The sequence below is a fragment of the Quercus lobata genome, chromosome 3 (genome assembly GCF_001633185.2).
Source record: "Quercus lobata isolate SW786 chromosome 3, ValleyOak3.0 Primary Assembly, whole genome shotgun sequence".
NCBI lineage: Eukaryota > Viridiplantae > Streptophyta > Magnoliopsida > Fagales > Fagaceae > Quercus > Quercus lobata.
This window is the reverse complement of record NC_044906.1, coordinates 33,931,046-33,949,137: the sequence shown is the minus strand read 5'-3', so window position 1 is coordinate 33,949,137 and position 18,092 is coordinate 33,931,046. Positions and strand designations below refer to the sequence as shown.

The window sequence follows — 18,092 nt, the reverse complement described above, 5'->3', positions numbered from 1 at the left end:
CTCATATAAGGCCATATAAAGTTGTGTAAATATACATGTTTGTTACAGTAACCGTGTAAAATTACCCTGATACTATTATTTTGTAATTAGTTTTTTATTGTTTCTTTACTTATCCATGAAGGAAGAAAATGAATGGTGATTGTTGTGTATGAAGAAAGGAAAATAACTAAAAAAATAAGAAAAATTAATATTTTAATGAAATGTAGTGTAAAATAGATAATCTGAATTGAGTTGTTTTGAAAAGCGAGTATGTAAATTAGAAAAAGTAGGTTTTTATGCTAAAATAGATTAAAAAAAATTTACACAGCCTACGCTAAGAGTGACAAGTTTTTTTATTTGTATTTTTATTTTTTATAAATAATAATAATAATTATTATTTTAAATTTTTATGGGAGGTAGTGTGTATTAGGAAGTGTGTAGTAATTATTGCTCAAATCCAAAAGTGGCATGTGCCTACAAATTTATATGTAAAAAGGTACATATTTTTCATGTTTTTCCCCAATCTTTTCTACATTTTTTACACATATCAGCACTTTTAAAATTGTCTTTATGTACCTAATTAGGACTAGGTTCTGCTAATTCACATCCTTAACAGAGTTTACTCTTGTGGTTGCAATAATTACACAAAGTTGGCATCTTCATGCGATTGTATTATGTGTACTCTTGTCTCTTTTTTTTTTTTTTTTTTTAATAAATTTTTTTTAGAGTTTCAATTTATGGCATTTACTCCTGATGATAGCTCTTATTATCAAACTAAGATACCAATCGGTTTTTGGTGTAGACAGGGATTGAACCCTAGAATAGATATCTTATTCAACTATTAGAGAGTTTACCAATTGAGCTAATTAGAACTCACTACTTTTGTCTGGTTAATTAACTATTTATTGGCAAAAGAGCTACAAATTAACTTCAATGTTTCTAATGGACCGTGGCTGTAATATGAATACTACAAGACCAGCTTAGTTCAAGTATTGTGGACAGTGGAGGATTGCTAAAGGCAGTTTTTTTTTTTTTTTTTGGTTCTTTGATAATTTGAATCTTAGACGTGTTAGTTAAGAATACAGTGTCAATTAAGTTACAAAACAATAGATAGTGTGCATGCTGATCCGCTATAAATTATATGCAACACTCAAGATCCAAGACATGCAGCCTCACTTCCACAAAAAGATAATAACTCAAATCACTCCGCAGTCCTAGACTCCTAGTGAGACCAATCACCTTTTGTTTTTAATAACTGTCTTAATTTTACCTTACTTTTTGTTGGTTTCTACCAACCAGGAATTGTTTATGCTTAAAGCAAAATCAACTGTGAAAGCAATCTTTGCTTCGTGTATTTCTCATTATATTGTCTTATGGTCTGTCTTCTGTTGTACATCCATCTCACTCATACACCTAAAAACAAACAATACATACAAGTCCAAAGCAATATAAACAAACACTCACTTTATATACTTACAAATGAATACATGTAGTATACAAGTAACTCAGCTTTGCCCTTCGATAATAAACAAACCTCATATGATGAAATGATGCAAAGATGAGAAAAAAAGAAAGGGTTTTTTACCCCTTCTTTTCCTTCCCCCAAAAAAAAAAAAAAAAAAAAAAGGACAAAAAGAGTAGCCTAAATCTCTAAGTGTCTAAATAAACTAATGCTATGTACCTGGCACTGGAATCTTTGTTGGATCTGTCCAGCTTTGCAAGCCAGGCCTTTCCTCACAACATACAAAGAAAATGACAGGGTGGTTCAATATCACTAGACTACACACTTGTATGCTCATCATCTACCTTTCCCTCAAAAGCTAGTGATGGGCACAACCCACAAAAATTTGGGCTTACTTGGACACAAAAATCACAAAAAGGAAAAGAAAAAAAAAAAAAAAGGCAGACTTCAGTTTTGTAGTCCACCAATATGACCAAGTAGCCTCCCTCTCCATAAAGAGACTTCCACTGAATTTTGATGAAAATGCAGAGGTGCATTGATGCATTGATGCCATGCTATATTAAACACAGCCAGGATGGTGCCTTCTTGTCCTAATTTGCAGTTGTCATTCAACTCCAATAGAGAAATCTGCATGGTGCCAAGTGCACAAAATTAATCAACAAATGACTTTCCAATTCAATTCTAGGAGAGAATGAGTAAATGGAACAGAATAATACCTGTAATTTTGCTGTTGGGTATAGACATTTAAGCTTAAAGTGAATATATAGCACCATCCCCCATCTTCTTGACACGAACTTCGACACTCCTGAGATCACGAAGATGTAGTAAAATCTCTTGGAGAAGATCTAAACCCTTGTCTCCTTTCCTCAAGGAGCTTATACAATGCTTTAGAAACTCCCTATCTGCCTCGAGTACTTCTAACCTCTCATACACATGATCTACCTCCTCTTCAATGGCAAGCTTCTTCTCCATTTCAAATTTGGCGTCCAAGGGTGTCAGCAATGCAACGTGATCAAACCCTTGTTCATGTCCATTCACCAAACCATCTTCACAGTCTTCACCAATTGCATCAAAAAGGGGAAGAAGTCTCTTTGCCTTTGACCCTTTGAATCTTAGCTCCTGATGATGCTTTCCATTCATTTCCTTGGAATGACCATTTTGATCAACACCATTTACCTCAGTGTCAGAATCTGAATTCTTATGGTATCCATTTCCATTCTCATGGAAGGAATAGCCAACCGGTTTGACATCCTCAAAATGTTGTACCTCGTCATCACTCAATGTAAAAAGCTTCTCTTCCAACTCCTTGAGCTGCTCTAGAATTGATAACCTCTCTTCTTCAAAGTTTGCCAATGATTCCTCCAAGAATACAACTGCATCAGGAGGAGTGTTTTGGCTGCTACTTTCTTGATTGCCATAGAAGCTATCTTCTTCCTTTACATCATGATTCAGATCAATAGATATTCCATCACTATCCTCAGTATTACTACAAGAAGCAGTGCTTCTTGTGCTACTCTCTCTCCTTCTTGACATCATTATTCTCTCTTTGGCCTCATAATCGTGGACCTTCTTACGATATATTTCCAGCTCCTTTTCTAGCTCATGATTCTCTTTTTCCCTCTTCACCATAAGCTCATTCAATAGCTGCAAAGCTTCTTGGTCATACTCTGATTGCTCTTCCATCATTCTCTGATACTGCAAAGCTTCCATTTGCATTGCTGCCTTCTCTTCCTGAAGCCTATTTATCATTGCCATTGTCTGATTGGCTGCCACAGCAGAAGCACTTCTCTCTTCTTCTAATTCTGCATATAGAGCATTCAAAGCCTTCCTTTCCGCTCTAAATGCTGATATTAACTTCTCCGTGGTCAGCTCACCACCTTCTATCTCACTAATGATACTTCCATCCAAGGACTCTTCTGTTCCTGATTCTCTCCTCTCAAGTAGTAACAATTTCTTGTGCAAGTGATGTAAACTATCCACAGAAGTTGGTGTATCAGGAACTTTTTCTTCCTCAATTTCATTTAGCTCCAGACCCAAGGATATATGACTATTTATTTCTTGCTTACTTGTTTCTATCGACATGGTTTTAAATTCTAAAAATTCTTCCTCAGCTTGCTTAGAACCTAACATAAGAATACAATATTAACATATGCCAAAGGGTTTCCAATTTCTAAAGTTGGTTAAATAAAAACCTAAAGCTTACCGTTATCATCATCAACATGCAAAATGACAGAGCTTGTGGAAGGATCTTCCTGTCTATGTTCATAAGAAGGAAGAGCCCCTAGGGTTTGAGCCTCATCAAGTGGCTCCTGATCAGGAATCTCTGTCCCTATCGAAATTTCCATATCCAATTCATTGCTTTGCATTTGAATTGCTTCTTCTGATGCTGCATGTAATGGAAAAACATTAGACTCGTGTATATACACTCAAAATAGAGAATAAAATATAATTTAAATGAAATTAAACAAAATCTAATACCTTGATGAGCATCTGAATCCATTTCTCTTGCTTGATCCTCATCCTCATCATCATCATTAGATGATGTTTGAGTGGCTTGAGTTATAGAAACCTGTTCAAATTCTTCCTTCGCTAAATCTTCAACTTCTTTACGCAAAATAGAGTTGTTCTCAGTCTCAACCAGAACCATGGATTCAAGCACTGAAACCTTAGGTTCCTCCTCACTCTCAAGGGCTGAAAGTAATGCCACCATCTCTTCTGAACTGTGCCAATTCTCTACAACCGGTTGTGCTTGTGCCTCAATGTGCATATCAAAATCCAAAATAACATCTTGATTCTCACAATATCCTTGATCTTCCAGCTTATATATAGGTTGACCTTGGTCTTCCGTGGTAGCAGAGCCGCTCAATTCAATTGGAATCAACCTACAATCTTCTTGATCAATGTAAAACTCAAGATGCTGTGGCTGAATTTCATGGAAGGTGTCTTTACTCAAATTGACGTGAGCCACGGTCTGATCACAAGACTGATCATCCATGGATAAATTCATATTACTCTCTTCCTTAACGGGTTCTAGCTCTTTTTCTATAACCATATTCAATTTATCGTCTTCATCAACGACCAGTTCCTTGCAGCCGAAGTCACATACAGAACCGTTCTCCTCTGCCTCCTCTTCTCTTCTTGCAGACTCACCATCCATGACAACATCAGAAACTATCTGAATTCCCCTGTTTTCTCCAATACTCTGTTCATCTTCACATAGATTAGTAACAAAATCTGATTTGCTCTGATCAGATTGATCACCTTCATCAATTTGAGCAACAACATCAGCCTCTGCAATAAAATTATGTTTCTGGGTGTCATCAAAATCCTCCCAAGAAGGCTTGATAAGAATACAAGGAGGGTAGAACTTGTTGCTCAAGTTCACACTCACACTGCAGCAAGAACACTTCAAATTCCCTTCCCCATTTTCACTGAAATTTTCATCACCACTCTGAATCACACCAATCTTGTTCATCCATGGAAAGAAAGCATACCTCTTTGAGAATTCGGGACTATCAGCTGGTTGCAATGAGGACGAGCAATCCTCGCACATATCTTGCAATTCAGCTAGTTTCTGGTGATTCAAGCAGTATCCCAGTTTGGAAATCTCAGACGCATGAGCTTCACAAACAAGATCTCTATAGGAATTCTTGTTCTTTCCAGGCTCTAGGATATGATCAATCCTAGAACACCATAAGCAGGGCCTTTTAAGACCAAAGTAATCTGCAAATTTAATGATCAGATAAGAAAACAGAGAATTTAGGAGGAGGAGAATGATCAGAATCCATTCTAGGATGGCATAGATTAGCATAAGCATGATTTTGTTGGTGTTTCTATGCAACATGGTGGCAAACTTGTTTGCAGCCATTGATGCTGCTATGCTCTTCGGATATACAGAGATGTAACTCAAGGCAATATTAAAAGAGAAAGTTTGTAGGCTAGTTTAGTGTTGATGCTGAGAGAGACAGAGAGAGAGATTGAACAACATCAAAAGAGAAAGATAGAACAAGATTTGGAACTGTTTAAGAGAGAGAGAGAGAGAGAGAGAGAGAGAGAGAACAAATGAAGATGAGGAAGTGGTTTTATTTCGAATGAGAAGACTGTTTAATGGAATGACAACCGAAGGAGAAAGAGGACTAAGAGGCTGAGCAAATAGACAAAATGTGTGTTTGAGTCTAATGTAATTAAAGAATGTTTATATTGAGGCATCATCAATATTACTTTTGACAAAATAAATTAACATTTAATATTCAACAACTTGTAGATTACATTAGATTGCTGTGGACATAATAGTGGATTCTGATTTTCTGTTAGAAAATGGAGCATTCTTTTTTGAAAATTTGAGAGCTTGATTAAACTTTAAAGCAAGAAACTGAGTACCGAAATATTCAAATCAATAGGTAGGACTTAAAGAGACCATGGAATCACCTACACATACTGGTGCAAATTGTTTTCAACAATGGTATGTGAATGTCATTAAAGAAGATACAAAATGTGGATACCATATATAGAATACATATTTCTTATAAGTTACAAAAGTAGGTCATGTGTAGGTGTAGCTAGGGTCTTCTTCTAGTTGCCGTCCTAACTTATTATGTAATCTACCATATACATATACTCTCTGCATCAGTCAACGTCAACCAAAATTTATAAACATAGTTTATAATAAAACTTTGGTGAAAGTGGATCTGTATGGATTATGGCTATTGTTTTTTTTTTCCTCCAATATTTTTGGCTGAATAAACACTATTTTGATAATACGGTTTACTTCTAATTTTTTGGGGTTGACAATAAATCTGACTAGGGGAATAGATTTAACTTCTGATCAAACAGACAAACACACTCTCTCTCTCTCTCTCTCGGCTACTCCTGCCAGCTCCATCCCAATTTTCTTTTTAGGCCAACAAAATGGGTGGCCCACCAACCCAAAAAAATGAGTTGGAGGGGGACCATTCTCAAAGTAACTTGTAGGCCCCGTCTAGGATGCAGATGCTTGAGTTCATCATGCAAGTCTATTTCTCATTAAGCTTTTTATTTTTATTTTTAATTTTTAACATGAAAATTATTTATTTCAGATTTCACTTGATTTCATTTTGTTCATATAGGAGCCTATGGTATGAATTATGAAGTAGTTGCCCCAATGGGGCAATCCATAAAGACCTATACCAGACATTAAAAATATATTAGTTTATGTTAAAATACATTAAAAAAATGATAAGAATGAGAAAGGGGAAACAAGATAATAATATGATTCAATCTGATGGCTTGCAATTCTATATCTACCATGGAAAGCTTTAAGCAATTACATCTTTATTAGGGGTGTCCAAGATCAACTGAACTCGACGAAACTAGCCAAACAATAGTCAACTAAATTGGACTCCGATCGATTCGATGGACATGGCGGGTGAGCGAGGTTGAAACTCGAAGAACCCGACTAGTTTGATATTCCACCATTTCCTTTGAGTTTTCCAGCACCAATCATTAATTTAGTCAAAATATGGTAAGATCTAACTCTCTCTCTCTCTCTCTCTCTCTCTCTCTCTCTCTCTCTATTGATATAAGGAGATTTCGACCAAATCTAATGAGATCTTGATTGAATTTGGCCAAATTTGACAAAATCTTAGCTAGATTTGATTCAATCTACTCCCTTGCCACAAACCCCGCCTTCAACTAACACCCAATGAGGCCTGATCTAACGTTCCTTCACAGTCAATGATGAGTCTTGATCTCCCCAACCCAAAATGGCTGGGTCGAGTCCAGATTGGACACAAACCCTACCTGTGGTATAATGCGGAATTTTAAAACCACATTGATACATGGTATTATAAAAGCACACTAACCTATAATATTTTCAAAAATTATGGTCTACATATTTATGGAAATATTTTTATATATTCTAACAATTAGTAATATTTTAATATATTTTAACAATTAATGCGATCGGGTTGAATTTTGTTTCAAAGAAAAAGAAAATGAAAGCATAATATCAGAGTTGTCCTGGAGCAGTGATAAAAGCAAGGGCGGCTCTATCCTTTGTTCAGGGGTTCAAATGAACCCCTTGACTTCCAAAAAAAAAAAAATATATATATATATATATTTATAATATTTTTTTGTTAGTTTAATATTTTAATTTATTCTTAAAAATATTTTTGCACACCCTAACTTAAATCTTATACACGCTTTCTACAAGTATTTCCAACTCTAAAAGTACGAGTAAGTGTTTGTGAATTATAAGTGTCACTCTTCATTATAAATTTTTATTATATGTGTTTGAGTGTGTCTAATATTAATTGTGTGCATTATTTTTCATTATAATATTATTTGTGTGAATAATGATGTGTGTGGATATTTGCGTATACAGTATAAATATAATATAACTTTATATAATTTAATAATTAGGAAATAGAGAGGGTTTATTACATGTGTGTATATTGTTATCATGTTATAATAACTTTTTGTTATAAAGTCAGAAAAATTCAAGAAGAAAAATTGTAAAGTTAGTGATTGTTCAAGTATTTAATTGGTTAAGTAGACACATAATATATTATTTTATGTATGAATGAGTGTGGTTGTGTGCGTCAATAATTAATACAGAGTCAATGAGTTAAATTTATTCATTTAGTTTAAAAATATTTTTATAAAAACAATGACAAATTAATAGATAATAACAACTGCATAAAAATAAAAATGCTAGACAAACTTAACAAAATAAAAATGAACTATCTTTTTTTTTTTTTTTTTTTTGGTTTCCCATAATATTTCCTCAAAATCTTCAACCAAAGATTAATCACTGTTCAAAATTTGAAAACTTGTAGAAGAAAATTGTAATTTTTTTTTGTCGATAACTTGATATATTTAAGTTCTCTTTTTATTAAAATTTTTTTAATTTAAGTTTCTTAATGACCCCCCTAAACAAAATTCCTGGAGTCGCCATTGGATAAAAGCATGCTAAATGATGATCTGAAGTAAAATTCAACTCTCACTGGTAATTTTACGAAAAAAGGTTTTGTGCCCATCCTTTCACCACAGAGGAATTAAAAGTTGATTCAATAGATGCTTATATATATATGAATATGCACCAGTTTGTAATTCATAGAAACCGTGGACTATTTACAATTGAAGGAAATTCTCTCAATTCATCTAAATTATATATATACATATACAAACCTTTCTAATCAACATAGAAACTAAGTAACCAAATTCTGGAATGTTATATCGTCATCTTTGAAAATTCATTGAGATTATTTCATTTCATGTGGTCATTTTTTTATTTTTTTGGACAGAAATAGGATGGCTTGAGAAACTGTAATGCCTAGCTAGTCTGGCTGCTTGGGTATAATTGGGTGGAAATTAGGCCAGGGCTGCACCGCCAAGCGCAGACCCATTGCCCCTTCCTCTTTTTGTTTTTCAAATTTCATAATTATTATATTTTGATCTTCTTTACCCACTGCTTTATCAAATCAAGTCTCAACCCTATGTACTAACCATTATATTTTAATTTAAAGCAAAAATAAATAATAATTAAACCCATTATATTGCTAGGAAGTATAGAGGGGTGTCGTACTTGTGGCATACCAATGTAATATCTGTTGTGTCATGTTATAATTTTTCAAAAATTGCTTGTATTGTTGTGTCGTACTCATACCCGTATTTGTGCTTCCAATACTATATGTTTATTTACATCAAATCATATTTTATTTCTCCCGATCCTTTTTAGAGGAATCTTACTTTTATGCTTGCTTTTGCTTTTGTCAATTTTACAACATGAATTCTATATGTTTCTTATTTGTCCCACCAGTTCCTAACTCTGATTCCATTCTAAGTTAATTTCATTAAAAAAAAAAGATTCCATTCTAATTTAAATTTATTTTATATCAAAAATATAAATTAATTTAACTGGAAAAAAAAAAAACTGACTTTGCTCTCTCTTCTTCTCTTCTACTTTTGCTGATAATAGATAAATTTAGAGCTACTAGCCTACAAGTAGACAGCACAGAGAAATCCATTAAAAAAAAAAAAAATTTTAATGGACCTTTAATTGTAATTTTGTAATTAACCAAAGTATACTTTTTTAAAATATAGGGAACCTTTTAAGGATGAGATAAAAGTTCTTAAGGGTTAAAACCAAGAATTTGAAACAAGACTATCTTTATTGGAGGACAAATTAAAAGCTTAACCTTCTTTCAAAAGTTTATTTAGAATTTATGTCGTGTTTTCCTTTTACTTTATTTCTCTTTAAGCTTTTAATTCTTTGACCTAAAGTATAACCTTGTTCCCACAAAAGGCAAATTTAAAATTGAAATGAAAAGGGTCCGAAGGCCATGAACATTACTAATTTCTCTCTTGCTTTAATTTTGCGATACAAATTTCTCAAAAAAAAAAAAAAATTGCGATACAAAATGCAATAAAGGGGTGCAAATCAATGTCCAAAAGAACCAATTAATGAGCTATTGTATTGGGATTTTGTCATTTTGAGCACTTATATAGAGAGTACTAAAAAGTTATATTCACTAAGAGCTTTGTAGTTTAATTTGTTAGCATATCTCCGCATTTTTAATAAAGATAACAATCAAAGTTCAAATCCTCATTCTCTAATTATTGAATTATTAAAAAAAAATTTTTATTTTTGATACATCTTAAAATTGTTTATATATATATATATATATATATATATATTGTTCCACTCTCTGAATGGTCGTGTAGAGGTTTCTCCACATAGATCCTATTCCTAATTTCTTGCTTGAGAATTTCAAATTTGACGCCTAAGAACACACTATAAATTGACTTTTATTAAAAGAAAAAGAAAAGAAAAAACGATATATATTATTGGTGGTACCCTTACTCAATTGGAGAGGGGACCCGTGGGCATCATCTACACAGTTAGCGTGATTACAAAGACATCATCCAAGAAAAAACTAATTATAAATCATAAAGTATTTTGCTTAATCGTGTACAATAATCATACAATGGACCCTATTTTCATTTTCAATGATAACCCTTAAACCTTGATTTTAAGCATCCATATGATTTTAAGGGGCCATGGTTAATTTATGTCAATGCCAAAAAAAATGGCTTTTTATTTTTTAATTCTTTTTTTTCTTTCAAACTTTCAGTTTCGTGTTCAAATTGTGGCTTAAGGCCCTTGTGAAAGGGTCATAATTTGATGGCTATGCCCATTGAAAATTTAAAAGATATCATATAGGAGAATATTTTCTTTTTCAAAATAGTTTTAAGGCTAAAGCATCGAATCAGATTCTATTTCACATTGGATAAGCTCGATAGTTAGAGTGTCCACATCTACAGAAACTAACCATCCTGACCCCAAATAAAAGGGAAAAAAAAAGAGTATCCAAATCTACAAGACCTTGCCCAACATTGCTTATACAACTCCAAGAAGACAAATTTGGATATATAGCAATTTTTAATTAGATAAGTGATAAGCTTTCATCTAGTGCACCTGTGTATTAAACGAGATATGATCCTAACACTTGTCACTTGGTCATTTTTAAACACGTGTTGTGTTCGTGTCCTGTGTTATGCGAACCAAACCCCTTTGCAGACAGCCAATATTTATAGGTGCTTAGAGTGTAGGTGGACATGAACTTTAGCAAGCATGATGGTGAAAAATGCAGGCGAGGATGGAGAGGTACGGGAGGATAGACTTTTGGTATGGTCCCACAAAGATGGCCGCAATTTGACCATGTGCAGTGGTTTGTTAATCGTAACACGGGTGGTAAAACATCATATATGTCTCTCAAACGGTGACACCAGTTCTTTCCTTCGTACCATTATATATGTTACTCACCTTTCCAAATGCCTAACATGCACTTCACTTCAATTATGAGTATTATGCATAGCACTTCTATTGAAATATTTAAATATATACTTGTTTTTCTCTGAATATATATATATATATATATATACATACACAGTGTTTCTAGGAGCTACTATTGTTGGATGTTTTTAAAGACATCTTATGATTTTTATTCTTATTTTTCATCTATTTAGTTTTCCTTTGTCGGGTTCATGGTAATTGTAATGGATGAAAAACAAAATTTGATAGTTGATTTGGTAAATATGGGTAGGAAATTGGAGCTATAGCTGAAGTTCGATATCACTAGTTCTAGTTCCAGCACAGACAAAACATGGTAGGACACTGAACAACAATGAGCACTCCAATTTAAACTTTTGGTTAGTTAGGAAAAGAGGCAGTTCATGGAGAGCAAGTTCTGGGTGTTGAATGTGTACCTCTTGGTGAATGGGAGGGGGGTATTTATATTTTATACCTTTGGCACATGCTAGATAGGAAAATTATCATGATATTTATATGTTACTTTTGACTAGATGTGACACGTTCATGCCTGTTTTGCCGGTCCGGGTACTCTTCTCAATTGGTTGAGAATCCTGTTAAGGGACATGTCACATCACAATAAATGCTAAGTGAAAGGCTCATGTGAAAGTTGATGGAGTAATTAATGTGATTTTGATTGATGTGGCCTTCAATGCAACTTTTGGGGCAATGGAGTCCAATCACAGTATGTTAGGCATACCACTCTTATGACTGACAGGTCTTCAAGTTCCGACCATACTAAATTAAGTTACCATAATGCTCTTGCTTATTTATTACCCACCCATAATGCAATTGAGAGATTTCTTAGCTTAGAATAATCCCATTAAGTTGAAACTGAATGCATATAATAGTTCTTAACTACGTTTGTGTTCCCTCTAAAAAAAAACTACGTTTGTGTTTGTATTTACTGTCAATTTGTCATATATTTTGTTCACAATCAATCTCAAGCCCGTGAAAAGGAGAGGGTAATTACATTAGGTTTACGTACAATGTAAAATTTTAATCATTTTATTATGAATGAATCCAATACATATAGTTAACTCTAACTAACTTCTTGAGAAGAATTTGTAGCTGACTCTAAAAAAAGCCATTATCCTTAACCATTTGGGTTGTTGGGTTGTGGGTTTTAGCACTCTTGGCCATATGTCTAGCCTTATGGCTGAGCTCTTTTGCAGGACACAAAAGTCCATCTCGTTGCCTTTGAATAAGGTATCTCGAACATTGGTCATGTGCTTCGAAACAAAATGGATTTATTTGTTACTCACTACGAACATGATTCCCCCTGTTTTATTTATCTTCCTTTATGTGGATTACAAGCATTTATTATCTAGAGTGAGACACAAACCACGGATCGTTATGTATTCAAAGAAGCAATAACGGGTGTATGCATCCGTTAATATTGAAAAGTGTAGACCTTTGGGTAAAGGATCACATTTACCATGAATACACTAGTTCCTTTCTTTTTTGACATCATGCCTCACTTGTGTCTCATACTTAACTACTATCCTCAATAAACAAAGCTTCCATTTTGATTAAGAGAAAAATAATTTTGTTAGATGAGCTCTTCAAGTATGGTTTGTTTGTTATTGTTTTTTGTTTTTGTGTTTTTTTCACATTTAACAATGTATTCTTTCATACAAGTAAGAAGTGAATATCCAATATAAAAGTATGGATATTGTGTGAAACAATGATTCCTCATTTTTAACAAGGACTAGTAATACATTCTTTCACTATCTAGGCACCCTTCGACTGTTCTAGTATTTGCAGTTTGCACGGGCCATGAGAATTTTTCTAAAATAATATTATTATTATTATTTAAGATAAAGAGAAGAAAGGGAATTTTTTTTTTCTTATTAAAAAAAAAAAAAAAAAAGGAAGAAGAAGAGGAAGAAAGATATGAAAAGCCTACACTTGTACGCATGCTAATAGGCTAGTTCGATTGAGATCTCTAATATAATGAACACATCATGGTCATCTATATGTAAGTTTCTTGATATCAAATGTTTGCTTTATTTATTATTATTTTTCTAAATGTTCCTTCATTTGAAATGTTTACATCAAACATAATCCATTTCCACTAGGCCAAAATAGTATATTCATTTCCCAAAGCCGGTTGTGCTTTAAATAATTGTAATGAAATCGGAATCCAATACTTAAAATAAAGCTACCCAGACTGCGATTTCGAATTTGTCTCTTTGTTTTTTTTTTTTTTTGGTTATTATTTTTTTTTTCAGTCACTCTTGAGATTACATGTAGGTGACGCAATATTCAGGAATAACAGTATAGAACTTGTAAAAAAAAAAAAAAAAATCAAATATCTAATTTAAGCTTCTGGTCGACACCGACAGAGAGAGACGTAGATCACACAAGCATAAAGTAATACTACAAGGGAGAAAAAAAAAAAGGATAAATCATAAAAACTAACTTGGAGAGAGAGAGATTGGGAAGAGCCCTTTCAAAACGTGTTGGAGGACTTGAAAAAAAAAAATCCATTGCAACGTGCGGTGTGTTTGCCTAGAAATTATTTTAAGTTTTGCGTTTTTGGCTGGGTTCCAGGGCACTGTTCACAACCCAGTCAAATTTGTGAAAAACGTGCATAAGTAGTAAATCTGGGTCCTACGGTACTATTCATAGTTTAAAAATTATTTTGTTATAGTATTTTTAACAATAAGTTTTCAGTTTTCAGCAAAATAAGTAGTATCCAAATAAACCCTAAGTCAAGTGTTTAAGAAAACGACTAAAGATATTACAAATTTTACTACAAATATGTAATAAATTAATGTGATATTGAATGTGATTAGTGTTACCTCAATAAGATAACATAAATAAGTGTTCAAATATTTTTTGTGATTAGTAACACATCAATTTGTAAGATTTATATAATTCTCAAAAAATGTAAAACCTGTATAGTAAAATGGTAGTTTTTTGTGAAAGTTTGAGAAGTGATAGAAGTCTAGGTAATACTTAATTCCTTCCATTCAATGAAATTTCATATTTCTGGTAAAAAAGAAAAAAGGCAAGTAGTCTTTTAAATTGTAAATGTTTACAATCAAATAGCATATAATGAATTTTTGTTGTCGTCGAAATATATTAGGTTCTACCAATAGCACTTTCAGAGAAGACCCACATTTTTAGTATTTATAATATAAATCAATGTTTTGTTGTAATAAACAAAGTGAGAGTGAGAGTTCCCATAAAAAAGAAAAAAGAAAAAAAGAAAGAAAGTATTTTAACAGTTAAGAAATAGTTAAAAACAATCTTCTTACGGTTACAAATGTTTAAATGCCAAGTGGTGCAACTCTTTGGCCATAAATTCTGTAGAAGCCACTAAATGCATAATTTGCCTGAAATTCGCTCGAGCCAACTTATTAGAATATCCAGATAGAGAGGTTCACTTGAAACTTGCCTAAAATCTCGCTTGAGTCAACTCATCAAAATTTCAAACAAAGAGTTTCACCTGAAACCCTTCTAGCTAACATATTGCTTGAGCCAACTCATTGTCTCATCAAGCTCAATTGATTGAGCCAACGGACAATAATTTTTTCACTTGTTTACTATTGTTTTTTTTCTCTCTCTCTATCTCTTCTAAAGAGAGAATAACACTCTTCCACTTCCAAAGTAAGATTAAATAACATTCTTCCACTACCATAGTCAAATCAAACTTGTATTACAACATACTTGGATATACAAAATATCTAATAGAAACTTAAACACAAAAATAAAATAGATTTATAACCCTTTTTATATCATTGCATTTTCTCGCATTTTCTTATAAGCTAAACATCAAACAGATTTGGTAGTTTGTCCATACAGGGCCTAGACCTTTTTTGTTGTATATGTAAATATCGCAATGACACATTAACATTGTTAAGAATTTTGTAGTTCAATTGGCATCTCCTTATATTTTCAACGGAGATGTTTTGGATTTAAATTCTCTCCCTCAAGGTCCCAACTATTGAATTAAAAAAAAAAAAGAAAAAAAGAAAAAAAGACAAATCAACATTGGGTTAGTGTATGAATAAAATTGGATCATTTACATTATTTAAGACACTATTGTTACTTTTGAAATTTTAATGACGAAATTGAAAACTTAGACAGATTTTTATGTCTAATATGATCGTTACCAATTAAATGAGATATATTAAATTTATTAAAGATTTTTTTTTTTCTTTTCTCTCTTAATTTTTTCTTCCTTGGTTCCGCATGTATTCAACTTCAAACTTCGAAGGCGGCTTTGACCAAGTAGTGGATTTCAATTTCTCTGGTTAATAAATTGTGAAAACAAGAACAATTCAAAGTATTTGTAGATTTCAAAATCAAACTTCTTTATTCTTCGTCCTTTGACAACACAAGGTACCTTGAAACTTAGGATTCTAAGATTAACAATACAATGTAGAAAATAATAATTAATGAAAAAACAGCTGTGATAACTAATGGGATACCACGACTTGGAAGTTCTAGTAATTAAAGAAATGGGGAAAAGAGAGAAAAAGAAGAATCAAGAAAGAGAAGAAAACAACTAAAATGGGGGAGGGATGTGGGATTATAATGATGATGATTTGAGAGCTCTCCAAGAGGTGGGACAGTCACAGTGAGTCCCCTTATTCCTTTCTCTTTTTTGCCTCCCCTTTCATGCTCTTCCATGCATCTCCCATGCCTTTTCTTTTTCCTTCCACCCTCTCCCCTCTTGCCTTTTAAAATCTCTCTCTCTCTCTCATGAATAATGTTACAAACACAATATTTTTCACAAACAATTGAATTAACATCATTAACGCTACTTTATTATCTACCATTCACAAGTTGACATCTACAATTTGTTAAGTATTTTGTAAAAATTGTAGTCTAGAGTATGTAACGGCCCTTTCACTCGGTGCCATCAAATTAATAAGACCAATACTAAGGACTCATTAAACATTATTTAAAAAAAATCAATTGTTTGAAAATTTTCCTATTTTAATATCATCATTACATTATTTGAATAAGGTTTTACAGTAAAAATCGCATTTTTTTTGGGCCCTAAACCTATGCAGTGAGACAAATACACACGCACTCACATTCAAATTTTACTTTTTGGCAAGGACACATTATAAAGGGTAGTGTTAATTGCCCCTGGTCTTATTGCTTTGTAGTTTGTACTAGTACTACTGCTACAACTTGCACCATCTTCAGGATTGCAATAGGTGGGTTTGAGTTTTCATGTCCATTGACTCCAAAATGTGCAAATGTGCAATGGTCATTGCTCACCGAGCACATACAAAAAAATTTGTTGTAAGCTCAAAGATAAAGTTAAGCAAAAACACGTGTTTATGTGAAGTCCAACCCTAAACCCTTCACATGAAGCACACACTGCACAAGAATGATGCATGGCATGATAATCACTCTAGTGACAAGTAGGTGGTTATGTGAGTTAATGAACTTTCCCTTTTATATTAGTGATTAATTGAAAGATTAATAGTGGAATTCTATGTTGTGGCTTTGGGGCCTCCTTGGTCCTTGAATTTAGGTGGTATAAGAACTATAGGTTGTACTAAAAGCCATCAAGATGTCTCTCTCGCATGGTTAGAAGTGAAAAAGGTTTCCGCCATATCTCTTCATAACTAGAAGTGTCCTTTATTCCTTTTCCGTATTATTAAAATTTTGAAAAATTTATAGAAATGCATGCTATTTGTACAAAAGTGTAAAACTTGTCTTTTTAGTAGGCAATGATTCTCTCACATTCGTTAGTTTACATCGTTCGTACATATTACTCATTTCACATTTTAAATGTGAATATCATTTAAAAATATGTATGTCGCACATGTAATTATGAATGTTGTATATATGAAGAGTAAAATAACAAGTGCAAAACAATATTTTCTGTTTTTAGTACCATAGTCTAAGTACTTTATTGAAATATGAATGTGATAGTTCATCAATCACAATCGCACATTTTATCAAAATATGGCAAATTGTGTAGTCTTAGAAGAATTAATTTTGACAGAGAGTCCGTGAACACAACTTTTGTGCCACAATTCTTATCATGACACTAGTATGTGCAACTGTAAGTGGTGGAGAAAAAATTATGGGTCTATGTGAGTAATGGTTCACCAATCATAATTGTACGCATCATTAAGTTGTGGTCAAAATTATGACAAATGATATTGTCATAAAAGAATTTACTCTTAGATTTAACATGACATGAGTGTTGTAACCAAAGAGAAACCAAAGCAACAATAAGTTTTGTTCAAGTATGTTTCCTCATTTCAAGGTGAAGAATAATATTAAAAATTCAACACCAATTGATTTTGTATATTACATGCTTAAGGAAAAGTGCGTAATGATTTTTGTGTGATCAACATCAATACCAAAGATGAACTTATCACATTGTAAATATAAATATGTTCAAAAGAACATTAGTTACCTAACCAGGTCCAAAACCATAAAGCCAAAAGTTAGCAGACGATTACAAATTAAAGCTATATGGTCCTTGCTTAATACTAAATTACTAATTATTAAGATTTTGGGGAACAACATTTCACGAGATTCTCTAGTAAGTGCTTTTGTACATTCAAACTAGGCCTTTTTTTTTTATTGAAATTCTTTTAGTTCTGCTTTTTTAATTTTAGCAATTGATTGAGCAAGGACCAAGGCAGTTTGTTTATGGGATCCACATCCACTTGTCCCCTGATCATCACAAAAGGTAGATTTTTTTTTCTTGACCAATTGGCACGTCTATAGCTTTCTGAAAAGCATTAAATCAAACATTGCATAGATATCTTACACAGGACACAACATTAGCAAAGAACGAATTTGCTTTATCTT

The 18,092-nt window shown here is 32.8% G+C and overlaps 1 protein-coding gene across 1 annotated transcript; it reads right to left on the bottom strand.

The window, feature by feature from the left end:
- Positions 1 to 2,176: 2,176 nt before the first annotated feature.
- LOC115982694 (myosin-binding protein 1-like) lies at positions 2,177 to 5,592 on the bottom strand. Its single transcript, XM_031105374.1, has 3 exons — positions 3,920 to 5,592; positions 3,645 to 3,827; positions 2,177 to 3,564 (listed from the first exon to the last, which is right to left on the bottom strand). Exons 1-3 carry the CDS (start codon positions 5,307 to 5,309, stop codon positions 2,192 to 2,194), a joined length of 2,946 nt encoding a protein of 981 aa, XP_030961234.1. The 5' UTR covers positions 5,310 to 5,592; the 3' UTR covers positions 2,177 to 2,191.
- Positions 5,593 to 18,092: the final 12,500 nt, after the last annotated feature.

Excerpts from the sequence above, each read along its gene's own strand:
- LOC115982694 (XM_031105374.1), bottom strand. The coding sequence starts at position 5,309 with ATGGCTGCAAACAAGTTTGCCACCATGTTGCATAGAAACACCAACAAA. Across the intron at positions 3,828-3,919 it reads GGATTCAGATGCTCATCAAG|CATCAGAAGAAGCAATTCAA; the intron begins GTATTAGATTTT and ends CATTACATGCAG. Across the intron at positions 3,565-3,644 it reads GCATGTTGATGATGATAACG|GTTCTAAGCAAGCTGAGGAA; the intron begins GTAAGCTTTAGG and ends TTCTTATGTTAG.